The 27,186-nt window shown below is 39.1% G+C and overlaps 1 protein-coding gene across 2 annotated transcripts; it reads right to left on the reverse strand.

Annotated features, from left to right (window-relative positions):
* Positions 1–296: 296 nt before the first annotated feature.
* CLIC2 (chloride intracellular channel 2) lies at positions 297–24,159 on the reverse strand. Of its 2 annotated transcripts, XM_004598916.3 has the most exons (6): positions 23,883–24,137; positions 8,537–8,646; positions 8,283–8,408; positions 1,840–1,946; positions 1,096–1,277; positions 297–569 (listed from the first exon to the last, which is right to left on the reverse strand). In XM_004598916.3, exons 1-6 carry the CDS (start codon positions 23,937–23,939, stop codon positions 408–410), a joined length of 744 nt encoding a protein of 247 aa, XP_004598973.2. In that variant the 5' UTR covers positions 23,940–24,137; the 3' UTR covers positions 297–407. The 2 variants fall into 2 exon arrangements, with proteins under 2 accessions (XP_004598973.2, XP_058514522.1); XM_058658539.1 differs by lacking the exon at positions 8,283–8,408 and having other exon boundaries at positions 23,883–24,159.
* Between the last annotated feature and the right edge of the window lie 3,027 nt (positions 24,160–27,186).

Below are 27,186 nucleotides of genomic sequence, written 5' to 3' on the forward strand. Positions count from 1 at the left end.
AACAATAAAAGGTAAAATTGTTTTAAAGTTTTAGATTGAAATATTTCTAAGGAATAATTAGACACTGTGGCTTTACTTACATTGTCTATAACATCACACATGTATTTAATTTGTACATTATGCCTTCTAAGAATTCAAGGAAAGAGCGAGGAATTTGATGCTTTCTATGTCTCTCAATACTGCAATAGTTAACTATCAAAAAAGAAAGAAAATGAGGCAAAAATATAAAGATCTCTAAAGTGCACACCAGACATATTGCTATGACTAACTAGACACAGGAAACACATTTTTCTTCCCATTAGAGTTGGAGAAAGGAAACTATTTCCCACATTATTAAATCCACAAACCTTTCTAATATGATGAAGATCTAAAAATAAAGAAAGATTATTTTTCATTTTTGAGCTGTCCTAACTGTTTTGTTTAGCTACACCTGCATAGGTATTTTCAATTTCTTTGTCTTCAGGACATGTGTGGGTAAATTCTTCACGGGCATATGCATTGTGGAGATAGCGCCAGACTCCTGAGAATTCTGTTGGAATGTCAAAGTCACGGTATTTCTTGGCAGCAACCTAGGATTTTAGGGGAAGAAGAGGAAAAAGACATTGGGGATAAAAGACATCAGTAACATACATGCTTACTCTAAAGCCAAGGTCATTGAAGAGATTTCACACAATAATATAGTACACACAATAAATTTGATGATTCTTGGATTTACCATTTTAATGCATTTCCCTATAAATGCAAGCAAACCTATATACTTGCCATCATGTTCATATTGATATCTTTTAGAGGAACACACAGAAAGAGCACATATTCTTTTCCCCACTAAGAGTATATTTCTTTATGTCTAGCAAAGAACACAGAGAGCAAGTTCTGTGTTTGCTTTATTTAATAAGATTTATCACTTACTATGATGGAAGGTTTTGTTCTAATTGTATTGTATTTTGATTTATTAAATTGTCTCAATAATTCTGTGAAATACATAAAATTGTTATCCTTATTTTGTACACAAAACAGTAGAAAACTACGAGACTCAGGAAAGAGACAACGTATTCAAAATGCATTAGGCTGTTGACTCCTGTAACCTATACTTACTTTAATAATGTTCAATTTGGGTAACAAGCTGCAGTCAGCCAGAGTCATCTGATCCCCATCCAGGAATAATCTTCTGGAAACTGTGAATTCCTCATCACTGTCTGGATCAATTTCATCCAAGAGTGGTGTGTTTAAGTAGTCATCAAGGCGCTTAAATTCTCTGAGCAGAGATTTTTCAAAATCTGAGGCAATTGAAGTCACAGGTTTACTTTTAAATGTTGTTTTCTCAATATGCTTTTTATACTTTTAGACCTTGTATGCACATTACTTAATTAGCTCTTCAACTATCCACTGATGAAACAGAATCAGACGAAATCGGGAGTAAAAACATTGTGAATTCTTTCTTGGGGTGTGCCTTGGTAGTAAAGTCAAAGAAAGATACAAAATATGTATGTGATCCAATACTGAAAGTGGAATAGGAAATAAAGTTCTCATGACTTGGAGGATTCTACATCTGTACAATACTATTTATCAGACACAGGAGGTACTATGTTTTAAGAACCCTTAAAGATACATAGTTCCCCAGTTAGTTAGCACCAGTTAGTTAGCATGTCAATGTATTAATTGAGCTAAATTGGTAAATTATTGCATTGATTCTTGAGTTCTGAATCTTATAAACTTTAATGGAAGGGAATTTCAAAGTAGAGAACAAAGAATTAGTAATATGTTCTATATCAGAAAAAAAAATCCTGCTGTAGCTGAATGAGAGTGAGCAAGTGACAAAAAGATTTAAGGATATCTTACTTTTATTTGCCTCCTTCTGAGTATTCTTAATGTACGCAGAAAACTTGGCAAAGAGATTACAGCCCACATCAAAGGACTCCTTATACTTGGGACTCAGGTGAGGATACCTTAAAAAGAAACACAGGTGGACTATCATTTATGCAAAACACGACGGAGTCTAGATTTTTTTGAAGATTTATTGTCTATTTTGCTTGGAAGAGTTACAAGAGGGAAAGATCTTTGATCTGTGGATTCACTCCACAAATAGCCGCAACATTAAAGTGGGCAGATCCAAAGCCAGGAGTTTATTCCAGGTCTCTAACATGTGTGCAGGATCCCAAGGCTTTGGGCCATCCTCTACCGATTTTTCAGGACACAAGCAGGCAGCTGGGAAATGAACACGCACTCGTATGGGATTGTGGTGCTTGAAGCTGGAGGATTAGCCTATTATACCACCACATCAGTCCCAGAGACCAGGTGCTTTAAGTTTACTATACTGAGAATGGAAATCTAAGAGAAATATGCTGGAAATTGAAGTTTCTCAGAAGTCGGCTAGCAGAAATACTTAATCATTTTCTGAATTTCATAATACTTAAATTTCTCAAGTTCAGTAGATAATCAGTTGTCTAGAATTCAAAGACCATTTGCCTATAGACATGTTGTTTCATATGGTATTTAAGCTCCCTTAAAAGCCTATTTGGAAAAACATGTTTTAGTAATGTAATGCATGTTCAGAGAAAAATATGAAAAACATGACTTCAAATATTGTAACTTAAAAAATAAATGGAAGAGTAAAGATTAGGACAGAAATGATGGGAAAATATAACCAAGTTATCACTCACTTAGTAATACAAACTCATTTATCATAACTTAGAAATAATGTGATAATACAATTCACTACAGTAATTAAGAAAATGCACATGATTACATATACAAAAAGTTGTGTTAGCAAAAACCCAGTACCTCACAGAAACATCTGCACTTCCATGCTTGCTGCAGCATTATTGACGAAGGCTGTGCTATGGAATCACCCTAACTGTCCATTGACATATGAATGGATAAAGAATTTATATATATGCCATATGGTGTTAAAACTTTAAATAGACAGATATCCTGCCATTTGCAACAACACAGACAAGCCTTCCAAAGGACAGTATGGTAAATGAAACAAGCTAGACACAGAAGTAAAGACGCTGCACAGTCTCATTGCATGTGGAATCTATAAGACTCAACCACATAGAAACAGAGACTAGAACAGTGATTATCAGGGGTGGTGATGCAGACAAAGGCGCACTAACTTACAGTTATGTGGGATGAATAAATCTAGAGCTATGTAAGCAATTTATATTGTGAGGACTACGGGTAATAATAGTATCATACATTGAGAATTTGCTGAGAGTAGATTTTTAGATGTTCTTACCACATACAAAAAAGGCAGCTGTGTGACCTGATGAATAATGTCAACTTGATTGACTGTAGCAACTAGCTCACTATGTATATGTACAAAAGTCAGCATTTTTCTTGCTATAATGCCTGAGCCCAAACACCTTATAAGGAAAAGATTTATTTTAGCAGACACTTTTGCATATGAAAGCTCTTTGACCTAGTTGATCACCACATTTGTTAAATATTTCATTATCACTTGCAAATGAAGTTTTCCAATCATTCTATTCAATACTTTATGAAAACCAATTAAACCCAGCTAAGATCTGCATTGTTACCATTTTTTTGCATTTTCTATCAGAAATATATATTAAAATCTCTTGATGTTATCATGGATCTTTTTGTCCTTTTAGTGACTACAGATATTTACATTTTAATGGTGATCGGATTTAAGATTATGATTCTTTTCTACTGCCTAGGCTTCCTTGTATCTAGGCCAGTGTTACACTACTGGGAGAAAAGCAGCCACTATCTGGAGGCATTCTGCACCTAGTTAATGCCAAACTTGTGTTAACTGTATCAGTGTGAGGCATAGATTCCACCACCCACTGGTGCTTGTGAGAACCAGCATAGGTGTAGGATGGGCTAGGCTAGGTTTCTGCCCCAGCTGAGCCACACGTGAGCTGTGTCTGGGTGTGGACCAGCCTTGGCTGGGTTGTAATACCCAACAGTAAGAACTGGAATGGGTGTGGGCCAGTCAGGAAAGGCTACTGTTCCTGCTAGGACAGGAGGTGGACTAAGTAGGGCTGGCCATGGACCCACCAGTGTGCACAAGATCCCATGGATTGGGAGAGGTTCTGATGGAGAAACTTGGGGAACTCCTCTGTTGGGACACAGCCCTGCAGGTTACCATGAGAACCAACAAAGGGAACAGCCCAGAACAGGCCAGGTTATAGTACGCATTGGCTTACCTTCGACTCAGGTCTGGGGTGAGCCAGGCTGGGCTAATTCATATCACCTTGTGGCAGAGCCAAGGACCAGAATGAGGTGTGGTCAAGCTGGATCAGGCCGCAATAGCAACCATTTCACATTAGGGCTGGAACTGGAGGCTGGCTGGGCTGGACTAAACTGTAGCCTTCACCAGTGTGAGCTGGAACAGGGAGGGCCAGGCCAGGCTTCAGCACCCACTGGCAAATGCCAACCTGGGGCGGGCCATGCCAGACTGGGCCTCAGAGCAAACCAGCACATGTGAAACCTGGGGAGGGGTGAGAACCCAGTAGGGGGGCTGCGAGGGGCTCCCCTGCTGAGCCACTACTCCTACTGGGGAGTGTGAGAGCTGGGCTCGGGGGCAGACCGGGCTGACAGCACCTGTTGGCCTGCATGTAAGCTGTATGGGGGACAACCAGGTTGGGCTGACTGTTTGCAATGGTGCATGCATAAGCCAGAGTGGGTGGGGGTTGGTGTGTCTTTGCTGCAGCATCAGCTGGCAGGTGCTGGCACTGGGGCACAAATTCTGTCAAGCTAAACTGTAGAACCACCTGGAGAGTGCAAGATCCAGAAGTGAGAGTGGGGCCAGTAGGGAAACTGGGCACCTCTCCCTTGGATTGCCACTCTGACTGGTGAGCAAGATAACCAGGGCTAGGGGCGGGCATGGCTAGACAGAGTGGCAGCCACTGACATGAGTGTGGGCTGGATAGAGGGGCTGTTAGGGCTGAACTAGGCTTCAATGCCCAATGACATGTATGAGCACTGAATGGATTCTGGGACAGACTGAACCAGTCTGGCGTATATACTGGCAAGCATGGGAACGAGGGCAGGGAGTGGGCTTGGTGGGTGGTGGAATCTATGCCTCATACTGTAGCTCCCGCTGGTTTATGTGAATGCTGAGTGTGTGGTGGGCAGGATTGGGCTGAGTTCCAACACCCATTGGTTTGTGTAGGAGATGGGGCTGGAGGCAGAACTGATTGAGCAATTGCAACCACCAGTGTGTGATAGGCTGATGTGGGCAACAGTCTGAGTCAGACCTTGGCTCAAGTACACACAAGAATCAGGTTTGGGATCATCTCAAATGAGGTTTCTTTGGGGATCCCCCCCCCCCAACTGAACCACTGGACTTAGAGCTCCAACCATGTAGTAAATTGCAGGTTCCATGGTCTGACCATGGAATGCATGTGTCAGAGCTGGGCCTCCCCAGAGCTTAGACGGAACAGTGGGCAGCATATTCAGGGGCACATGGAGGATATGGCAGCACATTGGAGCCTGCAGAGGACACCTGGTACCATAACAAATGACAGAGGACAGAACAAATGGATCAACTACCTCAGCCAAGAGTTGACAGTGAATATTTGGGCAAATGGAGACTCTAGGATGGACTCTGTTAGCCAGTGGATCATGGAGGGATTTCATCATGCTTGGAGGGGCAAGATTGGCAGCATTTCAGAACTATTGAACTATCAAAACCTCTTGAGCAGGTCCCTCAGAGCTTGCCCCACATTGGGGACCCGGGGATGGCATCGGGTGGCTGTCCACCATCCCCGGGTACTGAAGCAGTTGTGAGACTGGGTGTTGCATCTCCCCTTATTTCCCCCTTCCCCTAGATATAGGAAGACAAAAAAAGAATGTGGAAACAATGGTCTCACCCACTTTTTTCTAACCCTTGACCCTTCCCACCCTAATCAACTATGTAAGCATCATCAAAGATAAAATTAAAAAAAAAATTGAAGTTTAAAAACAGTCAGATATACAGAGAGAAGGAGATAAAGAGAATAAGATCTTCATCCACTGGTTCACTTCCTAAGCGGCTGCAAAGGCAGGAGATGAGTCGATCTGCAGCCAGGAGCCAGGAGCTTCTTCTGGGTCTCCCATGTGGATGCAGGCTCTCAATGATTTGGGCCGTCCTTCCCTGCTTTCCCAGGCCATAAGCAGGGAGCTGGATGGGAAGTGGAGCTGCTAGGACATGAACCAGCACACATATGGGATCCCAGTGTGTGCAAGGTGAGGATTTAGCTATTGAGTTATTGCATTGGGCCCAGCCAGATTTTTTTAAGCTAATGTTTTCATTGTATATCTTTTTCCATTTAATTTTTTTTTACCTTTTCTGTATTTTTAAGGCAATTCACTTATAAACAGCATATATTTGGTTTTTGGGTTTTGTATCCACTTCAATTATTTTAATCTTTTAACAGTTAATATTTAATCCATTATATCTACATTTGATGCGGTAACTTCACTTTTTCAGGTTTGATCTGCTATCTTATTCTATATTTTTCTGTTTGGGCAGCTTTTTTACATTGGTCTTTTGGGAATAATTTTTAAAAATTTTATTTTTGACGATGCTTACGTAGTCTATCAGGGTTGGAAGGGTTAAGAGTCAGGGGATAGTGGTTGAGACCATTGTTTGCACATATTTTTCTTGTTCCTGTACCAGGGGGCGGGAGTAGGATACAAGGGAGAAGCTACACCCAACCTCCCCAACTGCCTCAGTCACCCGATATCATCCCAGGGTCCCTGTTGAGGAGCATGTTCTGAAGGTTCTGCTCAAGTGGTTTTTATAGTTCTGAGATACTGTTAATATCACCATGGGATAATTTTTAAAAACATTTATTTATTTGGAGGCCCAGCATGATGGCTCTGTGGCTAAATTCTCATCTTGCAAGTGCTGGGATCCGATATGGGTGCTGGTTCATGTTCTACCTGCTCCACTTCCCATCCAGCTCCCTGCTTGTGGCCTGGGAAAGCAGTGGAGGACGGCCCAAAGCCTTGGGACCCTGCACCCGCATGAGAGACCTGGAAGAAGCTCCTGGCTTCTGGCTTTGGATCAGCTCAGCTCCGGCCATTGCAACCACTTGGAGAGTGAACCAGCAGATGAAAAATCTTTCTGTCTTCCATTTTTTTTCTGAAAATATGCCTTTCCAATAAAAATAAATAAATCTTTTAAAAAATAAAATTTATTTGATTTATTTGAAAGGATGAATAAGCACAGACATCAGAGAGAGAGAGAGACTCTATCTATGGGTTCACTCCCCAAATGTCTGCAACCTCCAGGGCTGGAATAGGCAGAAGCCAGGAGCCAAGAAATTTGTCCAGATTGCTCATGTGGGTGTCAGGGACTCAAGGACTTGGGCCATCTTTTATTGCCTTCCCAGGGGCATCACTGGAGAACTGAAATGTAAGCCCAGCCATGAACCAGTGCCCATATGGGATGGTAGCATTGCTGGTGATGGTTTTATCTGGCCCCCAAAGTTTCTATCTTTACTTCTGGGTTGTTTTTTTTTTTTTTTTTTTTTTTTTTGTCTCCATCCTTTTACTGAATATATCAACTATAGTTACAGTTATATAAACATTCCTTTTAGCCAACTCCAATATCTGGATCACTTGCTAGTTTATTTTATTATTTTTTTTTTGGATTTTTTTCACTTTTATTTTTTCATCATACAGCCTTGAGGAGGATCTTGAACTCCAGATGAGAAATGCATCCTTAACTGACCTTCCATTGCAGTTTTGTGAGATTTTGAACAGAGGACTCCATTAAGGCCTTGAAGTTGTCAGATAATGCATGAATATTGCTTTTAAGGCAAAGAGGTTGTGATAATTTATTAAACAGCAGAAAATGCCTCTTTTATGCCTGGTTTTAAAGTTGTTTTTGCTCCAAAATAACTTGTATTTTAATTTGATTTTCCATGAACTTTGTAATTCCTGGCCTCTAGCCCTGTGCTGAGTATGTTCTGCTCTCATTCCATCAGTGGTGTTAAGGCCCAGTTGTGACCAGTTAGCACATGTTATACAGTGTTAGTGCCCAATCCCCTCACTCTTATCTCACTGCAGGATCCTTCTCCACTTACAGAACACAGAAAAATTTCTTTCTAGTTTAAAAATATGCTGTGTATCAAAAACTAATGTGAAACACATATATCAATTTCATGTATTTGAAGTTGTAGTTGGGAGTTTATGCATGTGCATTGCGTGATATGTAGATCCAGAAATCCTTGCACTTTTTAATTAATAAGAATCCTGAAAATGCAATAAATAGGTCAATGTACCAGAATATCTTAAGTAAAACAATATCCTGTAAAATGCTGTACCTTGGAGGGATCAGCGTCTGTTCTAAAAACTCTTCAATTTTAATGAAGTCTGTTTTCAATTCCTTGTTATACACCAGAAATGGAGGATTGGTACCTGGTGCTAAATCCTTAAGTTCTTCAGGTTTTCTGTAATTATTAGAAAATAAGGAAAGTTAATCCTCTAGATAAAGCACACATTATACAAACACTGACACTGTATTGCTGTTTGATGATATCTCAATCCCCGGTGTTTTACAAGTAATGATTTTTCTTACCTGGTCATGTCAACAGTAGTCACATTGAATTTAACTCCTTTAAGCCAGAGGATCATGAAAAGTCGTTGGCAAAAAGGACAGTTTCCAATACTTTCCCCATCACTACCAGCCTGTTAAGAAAAAGACAGGCCTCAGCTTATTCATTTATTCAACAAATATGTACTGAGTGCCTACTTGAAAATGAGCTAACTGCTGGAGACGAAATTAGAAGTCTCAACATCATCATAGACATAGAGATCATCATCATGGCCATAGAGATCTAATGAATTAATAACACAAAACTACAAGTGTCCTGAGCACAATAATATTTTAAATTTTGCATTATTAGAATTTATATAATCATCTCCCTATTGGTGGGTATTTAGAGTATCCCAAAACTTCTCACTCTAAATACTTTAACAACAAAGTTTTATGGGAAATATAGCTTGTTCTACCTCTGAAATTGTATCTTTAGCATCAAAAATTAAAATAAAAATGCAAAGGAAAATAAAATAAAAATGCAAAGGAACCATTATATTGTGATGTAATAGGTTAAGCTTCTTCCTGCTACATTGGGATCCCATATGGACTTAATTTGAGTCTTAACTGCTGCACTTCTAATCCAGATCTCTGCTAATGGCCTGGAAAAGCACAACATTCTTGAGTCTCTGCACCTACATGAGAAAGCCTGATGAAGTTCTTGACTCCAGGCTTTGGGAGTTGTACTTATTTGGGGAGTAAACCAGCAGATGAAAAATCTGTGTTTCCCTCCCTTCCTCCCTTCAACTCCTCTCTCTCTCTCTGTGCCTCTGTCTTTCAAATAAATACAAACAAGTATTAAAATTGAGAGAATATTGTGTAAAAAGTACACACATTTTTTTTCAATAGATCCTGTATAATTGTCTTTCTGGAAAGTGTCTTTCCATATTCCATTGATTACCTTCTTTCTTTCTTTTGTGAATTATTTGTTCTTGCCTTTTTTCCTTATTAATTAAAAAAATATTCTTTTAAAAGGATTTGTTTATTTTTATTGGAAAGGCAAATTTACAGAGAGAAGAGACAGACCTTCTACCAACTGGCTCACTCCACAACTGGATGCAAGAGCCAGACTTGAGCTGATCCAAAGGCAGGATCCAGGAGCTTTTACTGGGTCTCCAATGCAGGTGCAAGGTCCCAAGGCCTTAGGAGGTCCTCTACTGCTTTCCCAGGCCAGAGCTGGATTTGAAGTGGAGCAGCTGGGATAGGAACTGATGCTCATATGGAATCCCGGTACTTGCAAGGTAAAGACTTTAGCCATTGAGCCATCATAATAGGTGCAGAAAAATTATTATTATACTAACAGTAATAGTTTATGATGATATGTGTAATTTAAATGTATGTCTTATGAAAATTTAAACTTGCATAAAATCATCTTCTTTCCTTTGCAGTATGATTTTTCTGATATGGTTAAATACATCATGATAAAAATTCTTATTTTCTTATGTTGTTTTACTAAGAAAGTGTTCTGTTGTGTTTTTTAAAGATTTATTTTATTTATTTGCCAGGCACAGTGTGACAGGGAGCTATGAAAGAGAGACAGAGAGAGAAATGTTTTTCATACACTGGTTCATTCTGCAAATGGACTCAATGGCCAAGTCAAAGCCAGAAGCCTGGTAACACTTATGTGTTGTCCACATGATTTCAATGTGACCACATGCTTGGCCCATCTTCTGCTGCATTCTTGGGTGCATTTGCAGAGACATGAATCAGAATAAGAGCAGCTAGGACTTGAACTGGCATTCTGGCAGGGCAAGTTGGACCTGCAAGGCTATGGGACAGGCCCACTCATGCGCTAAGCTAGGAGCAAACTCATTCAGACTCAGTGAATTGCAACAATGTGGCATCCTATAGGTTCCTCCAAAAATAGGTCTAAGTAGCCCTGAGACTTCATAGCCAGCAGATCCAGAACTCTAGTAGTAGCACATCAAGCACCACTTTGTACAGTGTGGCAAAGGCTTTGAGACTGCAGGGACAGCAGTGTGCTGTGCATGAGCTGAGCTGGGAGTGAACTCACTGAGCTCAGTGCATAGCACTGGTCCCACATCAAAAATAATACTGACTTTGCCACCTTACAACTCAAAATAGAGGTCTGAGTGGCTCTCAGACTTAATGGCCAGCAGGTTTTGGCAAGATCAGCACCAACAACAACCTAGCTATTTAGGACTCCTGGATGTCTCTCTAATCCTGACAACTGCATGGACTGGAAGTGGGAGAAAGGTTATACAAACAGTGCAACCCCAAGCACAGGATCCCAGGAGGTGAAGAGTGGTGAGCCAGGAGTTGGGTTCATGCTGGAAGACTAACGTAAGAGCCCACACCTGAAACTCTCTGGAGGGAGTGGCACAAAAGACTGCAAACAAACGCCATGTACCAACCACAATAAGTAAAGTCAAATTGCAGACTTGTAGGTGACACAGCTTAGAAACCTGCGCCAAGGAGAAGACTCTGCTAACCAGAAGTGCAATGACCAAGAGCAAACGAAGAGACAAAGGCACCATGGATATTACTGAAGACTCCTGCAAAGGAGCAAAAGCCTTTGCCAACCTCGGAGTTCGTTGAGGAAGACATCGAGAAAATGGGGGATACAGAATTCAAAACACTTGTTATAAAGCTTCTTATCAACAACGAGAAGCACATACAGGAGTGCAAGGAATTTAAGGAGTATGTCACACAGGAAACAGCAACACTGAAACAAAATCAAGCTGAATTATTATTGGAAGTGAAGGATGCAATAGAACAAATTAAAGATTCAGTGGAAAGTCTCAATAATAGAATGAAAGAGGCAGAAGAAAGAATCTCAAAATTAGAAGATATTTCTTGTCACCATGGGGAAACAATCAAAAAGCTAGAAGCAGAACTGGATCAAGCTAAAAAATAATATTCTAGAATTAAGAGACACTATTAAAATGCCAAATGTAAGGGTTGCAGAAGTTCCAGAAGACACAAAAAGAGAAGCTAGGTTTAAAAATATATTTAATGAAATAATAAAAGAAAAGTTCCCTAATCTGGAGAAAGAATTGGGAAACAGAATACAGGAGGGGCACAGAACTCCCTACAGGATTGACTAAAAGTGATCTTTACCACGACACGTGATAATCAAGCTCTCTTCTATCAAACATGAAAAAAATATATATGATCCTTTAATGTGCTTTGAAAAAAATCGATTGACATATAGAGGAATGACAGTTAAATTCACAGCTGACCTCTCACAGGAAACTCTAACGGCCAGAAGAGAATGGAATGACATATCCCAGATTCTAAAATTAAAAAAAGGTCGGCCCACAATAATGTACCCAGCAAACCTTTCCTTTGTCTTTGAAGATGAAATAAAATTCCTCCACACTAAAATTAAAACAATATGCCTCTTTCCAAGCTGCATTACAAATGATACTTAAAGATGTTCTCTTGATTGAAAAAAGGAATAGTATCCACTAAATCCAAACGCAAATGTGAAGAACATGCCAGTAAAATAATAAAAGAACAATAAATCAAAGAGCAATCCATTGCTAAATGACAGGACCAAATTATTACCTACTCATATTAATCCTGATTGTAAAAGGCTTTAAACCCTCAATAACCCGTGTATCTATTGCCTGCAGGAGCGACATCATACCAACAAAGATCAGTGGAAAGTATATTTCATGCATTTTGATGTTTTGCTTTGAGTTTCATTTCTTCAAAACTGTTTTTTTCTCATATTAAATTCTTTACTGAGTCATGGGTCATATTGTAGCATCATTTTCTCCAAGAGCATTTTTTACTTCCTTTTACATTTCTTCAGCGACACATTAGTCATTCAATAGCATGTTATTTAACTTCATGGTGTTTTTAATTTCTTTTTTTCTTCCTGTTGTTGGATTTTGTGTTGTGACTTTTCATTTGAGGGGATGTACAGTAGCTGTGTAATGGAGACTAACATATCCAGATGTGAGGATACAATGCAGTATGCATCTCTACTTCCAGATCAAAGATGGAATCCCAATGAAACTGTTTACTATATCTTGACAAAAGGATTCTGGACTCTCTGCCATTGTCCATGCCCGCAATGATGGACATATGACTGAGTATGAAGAACTATATGTTAGTAATGATATAGGAGAAATCAGTAGGGGGCAGGGAATTAAGGGAGGGAGGTTAGGGAAATCCCAGGATCTATGGAACTGTATCATAAAATTATAATAATAATAAGCAGGAAAAGAAGTTCAGAGGTTCTATTGCATATTATATAAATACGATCATATCTCTAGTAGATATTATAGATATTATAGATAACATACACTTGCCTTTAAGGAAAAATAGAAGAAAGGGTTTTGCCCATTTTCACTATAAATATTAAATGCTTCAGATACTTACCCTGATTTTACATTACACATGAATCAAAACATCACATTGTACCCTGAAAATATGTATCATGTTTATGTTTTGAATATTTTGGAAAATAAAAAAATCTTTTTCCTATATTTTGAATACAGCACACTTTTCTGCTTTAAAATTTTACATGCGTTGAATTTATTTTTTCACCTCTATTCTTTTTGATATACATTTTATTATTATAGTTATTATTTTATAATACAGTTTCATATTCCCTTATCCCCTCCCCAGTTCCCTCTCCCCATCTAGTTCCTCTATATCATTACTAACATATAGTTCTTCATACTCAGTCATATGTCCATCATTGTGGGCATGGACGATGGCAGAGAGTCCAGCATCCTATTGTCAAGATACAGTGAACAGTTTCATTGTAAGTCCATCTTTGTCTGGAAGCAGAAATGCATACCACACTATATCCTCACATCTGGATGTTAGTCTCCATTTCACAGCTACTGTACATCCCCTCAAATGAAAAGTCATAATACAAAATCAACAATAGAAAGAAAAATAGAAATTTACAATGCCTGAAGTTAAAGGACATGTTACTAGATATGACAGTCTTCATTACACAACTACTGTACATTCCCTTAAGTGAAAAGTTGTGATACAAAATCAACAATGAAAAGAAAAATAGAAATTTACAATGCCTGAAGTTAAAGGACATGTTACCAGATATGACAGTCTCCATTACACAGCTACTATATGTCCCCTTAATGAAGAGCTACAAAACAAAATCAACATCCAGGAGAAAAAAGAAATTAACAACACCATGAAGTTAAATAACATGCTATTAAGTGACTAATGTGTAGCTGAAGAAATGAAAAATCAAGAACCTTCTTGAAGAAAATGTTGCCACTGCATGATCTATGAGTCACCGAATGATTTAATCAGAAGGAAGTGTTTTGAAGAGATGAAACTAACAGAAAACAACAAAACCCATGTGATATAGTTTCTGCTGATCTTTGTTGAAGTGTCTCCTCCAGACAATAAACAGATGGGTTTTGTTTTTTAATCCAGTCTACTTATCTATGACATTTGATTGAGCTTAAGTCATTGACATTCAGAGTTTAATATGTATGGGTGGTACTTTGGTCCTGTCCTTTTAGGAATGGGTTGTTCATTGGTTTAGTCTTCTGTTGTCATTTTACTGGGATGTTCTTGCTGTTTGCCTTTGGTTTTGGTGGGTGCTATTCCTCTTCTCTGTCAAGAGAACATCTTGAAGTATCCCTTGTAGGGCAGATTTGAAGGAGGCATTTTCTTTTGACTTTTCTTTACTGTGGAAGAATTTTATTTCATTTCCAAAGATGAAAGAAAACTTTGCTGGATATGTTATCGTGGGCCGACAATTTTTTTCTTTTAGAATCTGGACTATGTCACTCCATTCTCTTCTTGCCTGTAGAGTTTCCTGTGAGAGATCTCCTGTGAGCTTAATTGGCATTCCTTTATATGTCAACTGACTTTTTTCACATGCACATTTCAGGATCTTTTCCTCCTGTTCAATTGAAGAGAGCTTGATGATCATGTGTGGTGGTCAAGATCACTTTTGATCAAGCCTGTTGGGAGTTCTGTGCCCCTCCTGGATCTTGTTTCCCAATTCTTTCTCCAGATTAGGGAAATTTTCCTGTATTATTTCATTAAATACATTTGCAAACTCAGCTTCTCTTTCTGCACCTTCTGGGACTCCCATAACTCTTACATTTGGCCTCTTAATAGTGTTTTTCAATTCTTGAATACTTTTTTTGGCCTGATCCAGCTCTGCTTCCAGCTTTTTGTTTGCTTCCCCCTGATGACAAGAAATATCTTCTAATTTTGAGATTCTTTCTTCTGCTTGCTTCATTCTACTTTGGAGACTCTCCATTGTACTTATAATTTGCTCTACTGTGTTCTTCATTTCTGATCTATCAGCCTTGATTTGCTTTGTTGCTTCCTTAAATTCCTTGAACTCTTGCATGAGCTTCTCATTGTTGATCAGAATCTTTAAAATGAGTCTTATGGATTCTGTATGCCCCATTTTCTCGATGTCTTCCTCAGTGAACTCTGAGGTTGGCATTGGGTTTTTCTCCTTTGCAGGGGAGTTTTCAGTAATATTCATTGTGCCTTTGTCTCTTCTTTTGCTCTTGTTCATTGTGCTTCTGGTTAGCAGAGTCTTCTCCTTGGGGCAGATTTCTAAGTTGTGTCACCCACAGGTCTACAATGCGATTTTACTTATTGCGGTTGGTACACAACTTTTAGCTTGCAGCCACTTGTGCCACAACCTCCAGCGAGTTCCAGGTCTGGGTTCTTATGTCAGACTTCCACCGTGGTCTCCACAGCCCCAGCTCTTGGGTCACCACTCTCCACCTCCTGTGATACCCTGCTGAGGCTACACTGTTGTCTCTGCAACCTTTCTCCCACTTCTGGTTGGAGCAGGTCCCAGGATTAGGGAAACACCAGGTGTCCTATATAATTAGGTTGTTGGGGGCACTGATCTTGTCAGAACCTGTTGGACGTTAGGTGTGGGTGCCACACGGACCTATTTTGCTGGTGGAGTTCCGGCTACTGTGGAGTTCAGATTGCCGTTGTGTCCACTGATTTCCTGTGTCGGTCAGTCTCCAGATACCCCTCTGCAGTTGTCCTGTGTTTCCTATTTCCTGAAATATGTCCTCTCTGCTTCATCCTGATTAAATGTTTTTCTGTCTGTATCCACCTCTATTCTTTATTCATGCACCAAATTGATAGAAATTCACTTACCAAATACTTACTTTCAAGCATATTCCAGGCATTATTATAAGATCAGATATTGTGATAAAAATATTCTCCCTAATTATGTTTAAGACATTTAAAAATTATTCATTTTTCAAGAATATAGTTCCTTAGACTCAGGGATTTCCCTTTCCACGCTCCATCAACCCCTCCCCATTCCTGTTTTCCCCTGTGTTGTAACAATAGTTTAGTCCCTCAACAACAGTCACAAGTCCATCATTCTGCTATTTAACTGTTTTGTGACATTTTAGATATAGATAGACAATGATATAAAGTCCAGCATTCTAGTGTCAAAATATATTAACCTTTACATTGGGAGTCCATCCTTTTTAAAAGATTTTTAAAATTTTTATTGGAAAGTCAGATATACAGAGAGGAGGACAGACAGAGAGGAAGATCTTCTATCTGCTGATTCACTCCCCAGGTTCCTGCAGTGGCTGTAGCTGCGCTGATCTGAAGCCAGGAGCCAGGAACTTCTTCCGGATCTCCCACGTGGCTGCAGGGTCCCAAGGCTTTGGGCCGTCCTTGTCTGCTTTCCCAGGCCACAAGCAAGGAACTGGATTGGAAGCAGGGCAGTTTGTACAGGAACTGGCACCTATATAATAGGATCCCGGCGCGTGCAAGGCGAGCACTTTAGCCACTAGGCTACGGCGCCAGGCCTGGGAGGCCATCTTTTATTCAGAACTAGAGATTCATACTGCAATGTATCTCCACTTCATGGCATACTTGTCTCATTATATAGATCCTGTACACACACACACACACACACACACACACACACACACACACACACATGCTTAGAAACGTATCTATTGATCTTGTATATCACAGAGAACATGTAAGAGACCGTATGGTGATTGAAATAGCTTTGTTTTAAATAGAGATAGTTTTTAAAGAATGAAGCATACTTTATCAGTGTGCCACAGGAGAACCCAGAAAATTCTCTGTGAAGTCTTTCAGGGAAGGCCTGTCCTGATGACATGACATTCAAACTGAGTTCAAAGGCAAGTGAAGCTACATTGCCATCTGCATCTCTACTCCCAAATGAAAGAAGAATCCCCAATGAAATAATTAAATATACGTTGACAATATAATACTAGATTTGTTATTTTTAGCTATACATAAAATTCTACTATGCACTTAAACTTGTAATTGTTACTAAAGAAGTATACTAGTATAACAATATGAGGGGAAATAAAGGGAGAGTGGGTAGGGAGGAAAGGGACAGCAAAGGGGAATCCCTACACATAGAGGTTGATCTTCTGCCCTCTGGTTCACTCCCTAAATGGCCACATGTCTGAAGCCAGGAGCCAGGAGCTTCTTCAGGGTATCCCATGTAGGTGCAGAGGCTCAAGCACTTGGACTATCCTCTACTGCTTTCTCAAGTGCATTGACAGGCAGCTGGATCCGAAGTAGAGCAGGCGGGACTTGAATTGGTGGCCATGTGGGTGTTAGCAGTGACTTTACCCATTATGCTTCAGTTTCATCCCAGTAAGTGACTCAAAAAAATTACTCTTTAAAAAATCCTAGATAGCTTTCTTTTTAACTCAAGTTTCTTTTCATTTACTTAAAATTCTTGTTTAAAAGGCTAAAAACTATTATATATCCATATGATGGAATAATTCAGCAACATAAAGAATAAGCTACTTATACACACAACATAGGTGATTTTCAACATAATTATGATGAGTTAAGACAGAAGCAAGGCCTGGCGGCGTGGCCTAGCGGCTAAAGTCCTCACCTTGAAAGCCCCGGGATCCCATATGGGCGCCGGTTCTAATCCCAGCAGCTCCACTTCCCATCCAGCTCCCTGCTTGTGGCCTGGGAAAGCAGTCGAGGACGGCCCAATGCATTGGGACACTGCACCTGTGTGGGAGACCTGGAAGAGGTTCCTGGTTCCCGGCATCAGATCGGTGCGCACCGGCCCGTTGCGGCTCACTTGGGGAGTGGATCATCGGACGGAAGATCTTCCTCTCTGTCTCTCCTCCTCTCTGCATATCCGGCTTTCCAAAAAAAAAAAAAAAAAAAAAAAAAGACAGAAGCAAAGAGTACATATTGTATGATTCCATCTACAGAGCATGCAAATTAATTTATCCTGGTGGAAAGCAGACCAATTGTTGCCTGTCGATAGGGAGTAGGGTGTTGGCTGGGAAGATTGACTGCAAAGACACAAACTTTTTTTTTAAAGATTTATTTATTTTTATTGGAAAGGCAGATATCCAGAGAGGAGGGGAGACAGAGAGGAAGATCTTCATTCTGTCGATTCACTCCCCAAGCAGCTGCAACAGCCAGAGCTGAGCCAATCCAAAGCCCAGAGCTTCTTCCAGGTCTCCCATGTGGGTGCAGGGTCCCAAGGCTTTGGGCCGTCCTCAACTGCTTTCACAGACCACAGGCACGAAGCTGGATGGGAAGTGGAGCTGCCGGGACACATGCCAGCACACAGATGGAATCCAGATGCATGCAAGGTGAGGTCTTCAGCCACTAGGCTACCATGCCGGGCCCATAGACATCCCTTTTAACACTGCATTTGGTGTGCCCTCTAAGTTTATGATATGTAATATTGCCCTCTTCATTCATTTGTAGAAGTTTTTTTTTTACTTCTCCTTTCACTTTTCCTATGACCTAGTGTTCATCAGGAGCATGTATTCAGTCTCCATGTAAAGACAAACTTTTAGGAGCAATACAAATATATATTTTGATCAAGAACGATGGTTACATGTGTATTACATTCATTGGAAGTCATTGAACTGCATACATAGTATAGATATATTTTCTTTTATATAAACTATACATTTATAAAGTGTGCCAAGATACAAAATGCAAAAAGCAGAACGTAAAACCATAAGGAAATAGTATTATACAGATATTACAGACATTGAAATGATGAAGTTGAGGGTATGATCATGCAAGGGGTGTACTTAAGAGATGATGGAGAGCAATATCCCCGGAGGAGAGAAAATCAAGGATCTCAGATGTCAGAGGATTGAAAAATGATCATTGTAGATATGAAAACGATAAAGAATTATTATAGAAGTACTGAAGAAGATAAAAATAATCCTCAAAAGATAAAGGAGGTGACTCAGGGGTTTGAAAGATAACCATAATAAGGGTGAGTGGGTAGTCAGTTTGATGTTATGAAACACACTCTAATACTCTTCTGGGAGTGGAAGGTAAAATAATTTGGAAACAGCAGTGCTGGGCAAGGCTACTTAAAGGACACCTACCTCAACTTCAGGCTTAACAAGAGGAATGTGAAAGGAAAGGTAGCTACTTCTTGAGAGGATTACAGTTGACGTAGTGCTCACATGAAAGATATAGGCTTTTAAACATTGTTTTCAAGTTTCTTTTCATCTACAAGAAAAACAGGAGAGGGAGAAAGCAAGAGAGAAATAGAGACTGATTCCCATTTAGTGGCTTACTCATTAAATGGCATCAACAGCCAAAAGTGCAGTGGCCTGAGCACTTAAGCTATCATCTGCTGCTTCCCAGGATGCATTAACAGGAAGCTGGATCAGAAGCAGAGGTGCTAGGGGTTTAACCAGGTGCTGCAGTATGGGATAGGCGACTGCCAGGCAGCATTTCGACTCACTGTGCCACAAGATCCAAACTAGATCTAGGTTTTTAGATGCTTCAGTCTTGATATATATTACACTGAATTTCAATCCCTTGTCTTTACTTCATGAACCAATCAACTTTTTCTTTGGGTATCCCAGTCTTGTGAATGGCACTGCCTTCTTCATGGAATTGTTAAAGCTAACTCCCTTTGGGGTGATACCTGCAGTTCACTCCTTTCGGTGATAATTAGTCCATGTTCTCATTATGATGTTAGTGCCTTTCTTTTTCTTTCTTTTTTTTTTTAAAGATTTATTCATTTTATTACAGCCAGATATACACAGAGGAGGAGAGACAGAGAGGAAGATCTTCCGTCCGATGATCCACTCCCCAAGTGAGCCGCAACGGGCCGGTGTGCACCGATCCGATGCCGGGAACCTGGAACCTCTTCCGGGTCTCCCATGCGGGTGCAGGGTCCCAATGCATTGGGCCGTCCTCAACTGCTTTCCCAGGCCACAGGCAGGGAGCTGGATGGGAAGTGGAGCTGCTGGGATTAGAACCGGCGCCCATATGGGATCCCGGGGCTTTCAAGGTGAGGACTTTAGCCGCTAGGCCACGCCGCCGGGGTGCCTTTCTAAGAGGGTGTAAGAGAGCTCTCTTTTGTCACAATATGAATCTACAAGAAAGCAGTCATAGGCAAATCAAGAACTCCATCATGTTGACATCTTGCTCTTGGACTTCTAACTCCAAGAATTGTTTTTAAATGTATTTCAATCATCCAAACTATTCCATCTGTAATATTTCATAGTGGCAGCCCAATTTTCAGCTAGCCACTTAATTGCCCAAGCCAGAAAATTGGAAATTATCCTTCTGCTTTACTCTCAACATCAACACTAACACGAATTCTTGTCAATTTTCCCAAGTAAGTTCATTTATCTTCTTTGAAGCAGTAGTTATTTTCCTCATTCCTGGATTTAACATTTATTTGGTGCTTAGCATCTGTCGGACACTACCCAGCTTCTGAAGTCCAAGTTGTCGGCATGTCTCATGTCTTGAACGAAGTTTGTCCTCTTTGCCTCAGTCACTTAGTTACTAATCATTAATCTGTTGCCTGTTAAGCATAGTTCCGCTTACAAGAACTCTCTTGTACTGTTTGTAGCAACATTAAGGTTCCAGAAACGCTGGCAATAGTTTCAGTTTTTTGACAAATTTTCCTGTCTCTCATAGTGAGTGTGACAGAGGAAATGATTTTTATTGTTCCTCTTTCATGATGTCAGAGAATGAACAGAGATGAGAGGAGCCAACCAACCTTGGCAGCTGCATTTCCTTTGTAACAGAATTCAGACTGAGGATCCAGTCAGAACTGGGTTTTAAGTGGAAACATGATTAGAGTGGGAGGCAGGAAGAAGAATAAATCTGGTAACAGATATAACAGGAAGGGTGGACTCACTTGGCAAAAGGAGAGTCCAAACAATGAGGTTTGGGGAAATGCAATAGTTTTACAGGAAAGCGGAAAGGGGTGTGTGTGTGTGTGTGTGTGTGTGTGTGTGTGTGTGTGTGTGTTTGCTGTTGTTGTTTATGTTGCTGATTTAAAGTATTAACACAACATTTCCTACTCTGATTGACAATTTTACTTAGCTTTTAAGTATATTTGGCTGGCAAAGAGAGCATGTGGTAACTCACCAAAGCAACCTTTTCTCTTTGCATTTTTGATAACATAAAGAAAGCAACAGTAGTTAACACTTGACATTTATTATGTTACCAGCCACTGTCCTTTACAAATTTATTTCACTTAATCCTCCCAATGAGGATTGGGCTATTATCCTTGTTTACTGTTGAGGAAATTGAGGCTCAACTAGTCAGGAGTTAATGAAATACATACTCTTCACACTTAGAAAATCTGAGACTATATACAGCTTTCTTCCATGCAATAATTGTGCTGGATTTTAGAAATCAGTCTTTATGACAGTATTCATGATAGTCCTGGCACAGTTTGAAAATGGTCTGAACATTCAGAGATTATCAACTCTTCCCCTTTCTATCACATTAAAAAAATCACTGTCTCCTTGAATGTCAGAGTTATAGAGAGAGATCAGCTCTTCAGATGGCCACAGCCACCAGGGCAGGGCCAGGCTAAAGCCAGGACACAGGAAGTGAGAGCTTCATCCATGTAGGTGTCAGTGACCCAAACATTTGGGCCATCTTCTGCTACTTTTTCCAAGCCTTTAGCAGTGAGTTGGATCAGAAATGGAAAAGCCTGAACACCAATCGGCAAATCTCACTCAGATGGGATACTGGAACTGTATGGAACAGCTTTACCTGCTATGCCGTAATGCGGGCCTGTCCCCACACATTTTAGAAAGCTTTGGTACAAATGCTATATTCTGTAATTTTATGAGTGAAAACATTCCACTTAAAAATGAAAATAATCCACCAAGATGAGTCTGAATTCAGATAAAATAAATTTATTTATAAAATTCTTTGTTCTTAATTCCTATATATAAATCTTATTCAGATAATTCAAAGCCTAAAGGTAACGTTCTCACTGACTGTAAGGAACACATAGCTACTGTGTTATAGATTCTAATTGTGACAAGAAAATGATTGATTAATGTCTTGTAAGGACCTGATCGGCACTTCGGAGAAGTTGTGACAGAGTTTTAAAATTGTACTCACAGAGAGTCGGTGAAAAAAGACTTATTTAGTCTTAATAAAGATATCATATTGTCTATAGTGTATAAATGTGGTATCACTGGTAAAGAACAATTCTCCAAAAAACTTAGTCATTAGCATTTTTCAAACTTCTTAACCTCTATGTTCCTTCCCAAATATTCCATGAAACTTCTAGAAATCTGTGAAACGCACATGAAAGCAAAGCAAAATAGATGATACTCATTGTTGTTCTAGAAAATTTGTAATTTTTGTCAATGTGATTAGATAAGCTTTCATTTAAAGCATTTCACCTGATAAAATTCTGGAAAATTCTGTCCAAAACTTTTCCCAACAGAAAAGAATTGTGTAAGATTAGACATGGCTATTTTAAAGAATTGAAATTATAACTTTGCCATTCAATAGCTATATATATTTAGATAATGCTATTCAATGACTCTTTGCTTTGCTTCTTGTATCCACAAAAATCAGTAGTAAATCACTTAGCATAGTGCCTACCTAGATTAATTAATAAATGATTAGTTACATTCAGCTGAAAATTACTATTTACTTCAGCATTTGCTCATCTAATGTGTGTTTTGTTAACTTCTTCTGCTGAGATTCCCACAAAAAATGTGAAATCTATGATGATCAATGCCCACAAATAATTTTAGATGTCTGATTTAATTTAATGAGCTATCTAGATGAAAGTGATACGCTAGTTATTCTATGAAGAAATGTTACCTCTGGAATAGGTTGGTGCAAAAGACTAGTTAGGAAAATAAGGTTCATTTATGTCCTAATATGTGAACAGTCATATACTTTCTATAATCCAGACCCATGATCCAGCAAACACTTATTTGGATTACATTGTGATGCAAAAATGCGGTGATTTCTTTCTTATAATTTTGAAAACACAGGTTGTTGTCCTCATAAAAATATTACATTGACCAAGAAGTAGTTAATAATGTAGGAATTTCCTTATTTTATGTTTTTGTAAGCCATTAAAAAGTTATATATTTGAGAGGCAAGTTACTTAAACTTTACTATTTTGTTAACTTATCTAGGAATGATGAAGAAAATATTCTAATATTGTAATAACAAAAATTGCAACAAAATAGTAATAGCTACTACCATCTCCACTACTGATTATGATATTGCTATTATGAAGCTGATGTTAGGGTAGATGAGGTAATATATTTTAAATGTTTAGGAAAGAACAAGGCAGTAGGAGAAAAGCTTTAATGTAAGCAGGGAGTTAGGAAAATATTTCATTTCTAATTGTAATAATAATACATAAAAATTGTTTTTTGATTGATCAGCCAATATGGAAACACATGTTTCTTATTCCTGTTTTAGGGACTTTCCAAAGTGCTTTTCTGAAAATTTGAGACATGTTAAAAAAAACTATAAAATTGACCAAAAAGAGGAAGCACAGCATTCTAAAATGCCTCCTCACATAATAGGCATATAGATTCTTGGATTTTTTTTTTGTGTGCCCAGTGTCTATGTTACCCTGCTGTGAGGTTTTCCCTTTGTGGGAGAATTTTAGAAAATTCTGTGTGGCCTGTGTGGGAGTAGGTTTGCTCGCCATTCTTTGGCCCTCTCCTCCATCTTCAATTCTTCCACACTTTGTCTCATACAAGTTCTGAGAACTGGAATCCCATAATGATCATTTTGTCAGGCTACTTCATTGTATAGCTGGACAAAGGAATGGAGGGCTGGAGGGAAGGAGCAATTTTTCTAAGCTCATACAGCAATCCAATAAAATTACAGTTTAGTCATATTTCCACAATATCGCCTTGATTTTTGAAGCTGAAACATGCTTTTCTATTGTCATCTGACAGTGTCAAACACCAAAGCATTCTTCTAGGATGCTTGTTAGGAAAATAATTACAAAGTTCTGTCCTACCTCGAGCACAAATGTTGAGATTTTTTTTTTGAGGATCTGAGGGCCAATGCCAAGAAATAATATACTCTACATAGTATTATTATTGATAGATGAAAAACTTACCTTTACAAAAAGCTCAATTTCAGGGTCTTCATGAAGGTTGGGACTCAAGCCTGCCATCTTTCTCTTTATTGTCAGTTTTCAACTGCCTGCTTCCTGCAGAGGCCACTTTAATTGTGAACTCTTCTTCCAATGTTATCCAAAGTTTCAAGTAATGTTGATGCTTTAAGAAGAGAACCAAATTTGATGTGGGCTGCTTCAGACCACAGATCAATCTCTCCTTGCAATAGGTGTGACAAGAAAATTCTAAATGCTTAAGAGCAGCTCTTGAATTTGTTTTCCTTCTTCCTCTTAACATAACATTTGAAACAAGGAGGAGCTAAAGGGGTGTGTGTAAACTGGTTGGCTAAAAGGATGGGACTATTTCCAGATAGGTTTTAATGCCATGACTCAGCAGAGGAGAAACACACACACACACACACACACACACACACACGCGCGCAGTATTGGTGTCTATATATCAGGCACACCAGATGTTTTCTGGTGCCTGTGTTTGAGTCCTGGGCTCCATGCCCAGAAAACTGCCTCTTTACCGTTATTCCTGTATCTGACAATTCTTCCAGGAATGGAGTTAAAAATGATTTGGATTTTTATTCTCGAAAAGGATGTTTATCAATTATTCTATCAAAAAGACAATTAAAAATTACGTTTCATGAAATGCTTCCTGCTCCAGTTCTGCTGTTGACACAACCAGAATTCTGTTCTGGGTTGCAAATTTCACTTCTCTTCTTAGCCAGAGTACATTTGCTGGAGTACATTTGCTGGGGTTTCTTTAATGCGTTCCACCCAGCTCTTAATTTCTTGGGAGTGGAGACTGTGATGGATCACTTCCTTGTTTTGGTGTCTGTGCTAGGAACCACAAGTAGTTCCATGTGCCTGCTTGTCAACTCCAAGTCCAGAAGAAATAAAGTAGCCCAAATAATGACTCGGTACCCACAGCTGTTTCTAGCAGCCGTGTTTTCTGTTTACCAGGGAAGTAGGGAGGGAACCCCTGGATTAACAATCATCTTTGGTGAGAAGATCCTCTTCTAACTTGCAGCCAAACTGAACACAGACCCATATTGGGCACTGCCATGACCCTCTTTGTACAATTCCTAAGGCCCTCCACCTGGATCCTCATATGGGCCACATACCACCTGCCTGCCATTCATTGCCTGGTGTAAAGTTTTACAGGATAAATGGCCCTTGGAGAAACCTAACCGGTGCCATATCTGTAGATATTAGGCAAGGAGTAGCTGAAGGTGGATGTTGTTGTGGGAACCTACTGGTTCCCCCAAGAATTTGGAAAAGTGAGAGAATTTATGTCTGGGCATCTGCTGCACTGACCTTGGGGTGACTTTAGCACTGGCTGTTTGGCAGGATCCAGTGTGATTCCTCATTGAACCGTATTTTGACTCTACTCATCCTTTTTGTTCTCTATTCATCATACTTATTCATTCAACCCAAAGACAATGGATGTCTGCTCTGTGCCAGGATGTTGATCCACTCACTGTGATTCGCAGCATATGATTACAGTAAGTCTGGAAGGACAGAACAAATCCAACTTTAAGCATGTTCAATATGAGGCATGCTCACTCTTCTCCACCTGGTCTCTTTTTGATTTTTATTAATATAAAGAAAACAGGTTTCATGCATTTCATAGACAACAGTTCTAAGATGATTATCATTGTTCTTTTTCCCTCCCTTCTCTCTTCCCTCTGTCTTTTCCTTTTTTCCTTTAAGTTTTGCAGAAACATAATTTTGCCTTATTTTATAATCACAGGTTTAATGCACCATTAACCATAATATTCAGTGAGTAAAAAGTAGAAAATCATTGTTCCACAGTATAGGCATGAGCTAAAAACAGTCATCAAATCATGAGCTTTTTGCTTGGTGATTATGGCCTGGGTAGATCAGTACATTTTTTTTTTCATTTTTAAACTACTATTATCATTTTATGATACAGTTTCATAGGCCCTGGAATTTCCCCTACTCTCTCCCTAAATCAATCCCCCCCCCAACACACACGCACTGACCTCTCCCATATCATTACAACAGCATAGTTTCTCATAAGCAATCATAAGTTTATCATCAAGGGCATGGACAATGGCAGAGTCCAGCATCCCAGTGTCAAGACAATAATATCCAACAGTTTCACTGGGAGTCCATCCTTGATCCAGAAATAGAGATGCACACTGCACCATATGCTCACATCTGAACATGTCAGTCTCCACTACACAGTCACTATAAATCCCCCCTAGTAAAAAGCCACAACAAAATCAATATCAGGGAGAAAAACAGAATTTTATAATGCCATGAAGTAACATGCCACTGGATATGATAGTCTCTATTACACAGTTACTATACATCCCCTTAAATGAAAAGCCACAAAACAAAATCAACAACAGCAAGAAAAAAACATAAATTTACAACTCAATGAAGTTAAATAACATGCTACTGAATGACTAATGCGTCATTGAAGAAATGAAAAAGAAAACCATGTTACTGTATGATATATCAGTCAGTGAAGAATTTGATGAGAAAAAGGTGTTTTGAAGAAATGAAACTAAAAACAAAATCATTAAAATGTGTGAGACCATGGGGGGAGGGTGGGGGGGGGAGAATCCCAGATTCTATGTAATTACAACACAATGTAATTAATGAATACATTTAATAATAATAAAAAAGAAATCCCACAAAAAATGTGTGAGACATAGTTTTCACGTATCTTTGTTGGTGAGATGTATCTCCTATGGGCAACAAATAGATGGGTTTTGTGTTTTTAATCCAGTACACTAATCTGTGATGTTTGATCGATGAGTTTAAGCCTTTTACAATCAGAGTTCATATGAATAGGTGGTGATTTGGTCCTGTCATTTAGCAATGGATTGCTCTTTGATTTATTGTTCTTTTATTATTTTACTGGCATGTTCTTCACATTTGCGTTTGGATTTAGTGGATACTATTCCTTTTTTCAATCAAGAGAACATCTTTAAGTATCATTTGTAATGCAGCTTGGAAAGAGGCATATTGTTTTAATTTTAGTGTGGAGGAATTTTATTTCATCTTCAAAGACAAAGGAAAGGTTTGCTGGGTACATTATTGTGGGCCGACTTTTTTTTAATTTTAGAATCTGGGATATGTCATTCCATTCTCTTCTGGCCGTTAGAGTTTCCTGTGAGAGGTCAGCTGTGAATTTAACTGTCATTCCTCTATATGTCAATCGATTTTTTTCAAAGCACATTAAAGGATCATATATATTTTTTTCATGTTTGATAGAAGAGAGCTTGATTATCACGTGTCGTGGTAAAGATCACTTTTAGTCAAT

This window comes from Ochotona princeps, chromosome X (genome assembly GCF_030435755.1).
Source record: "Ochotona princeps isolate mOchPri1 chromosome X, mOchPri1.hap1, whole genome shotgun sequence".
In the NCBI taxonomy this organism is placed as follows: Eukaryota; Metazoa; Chordata; class Mammalia; order Lagomorpha; family Ochotonidae; genus Ochotona; species Ochotona princeps.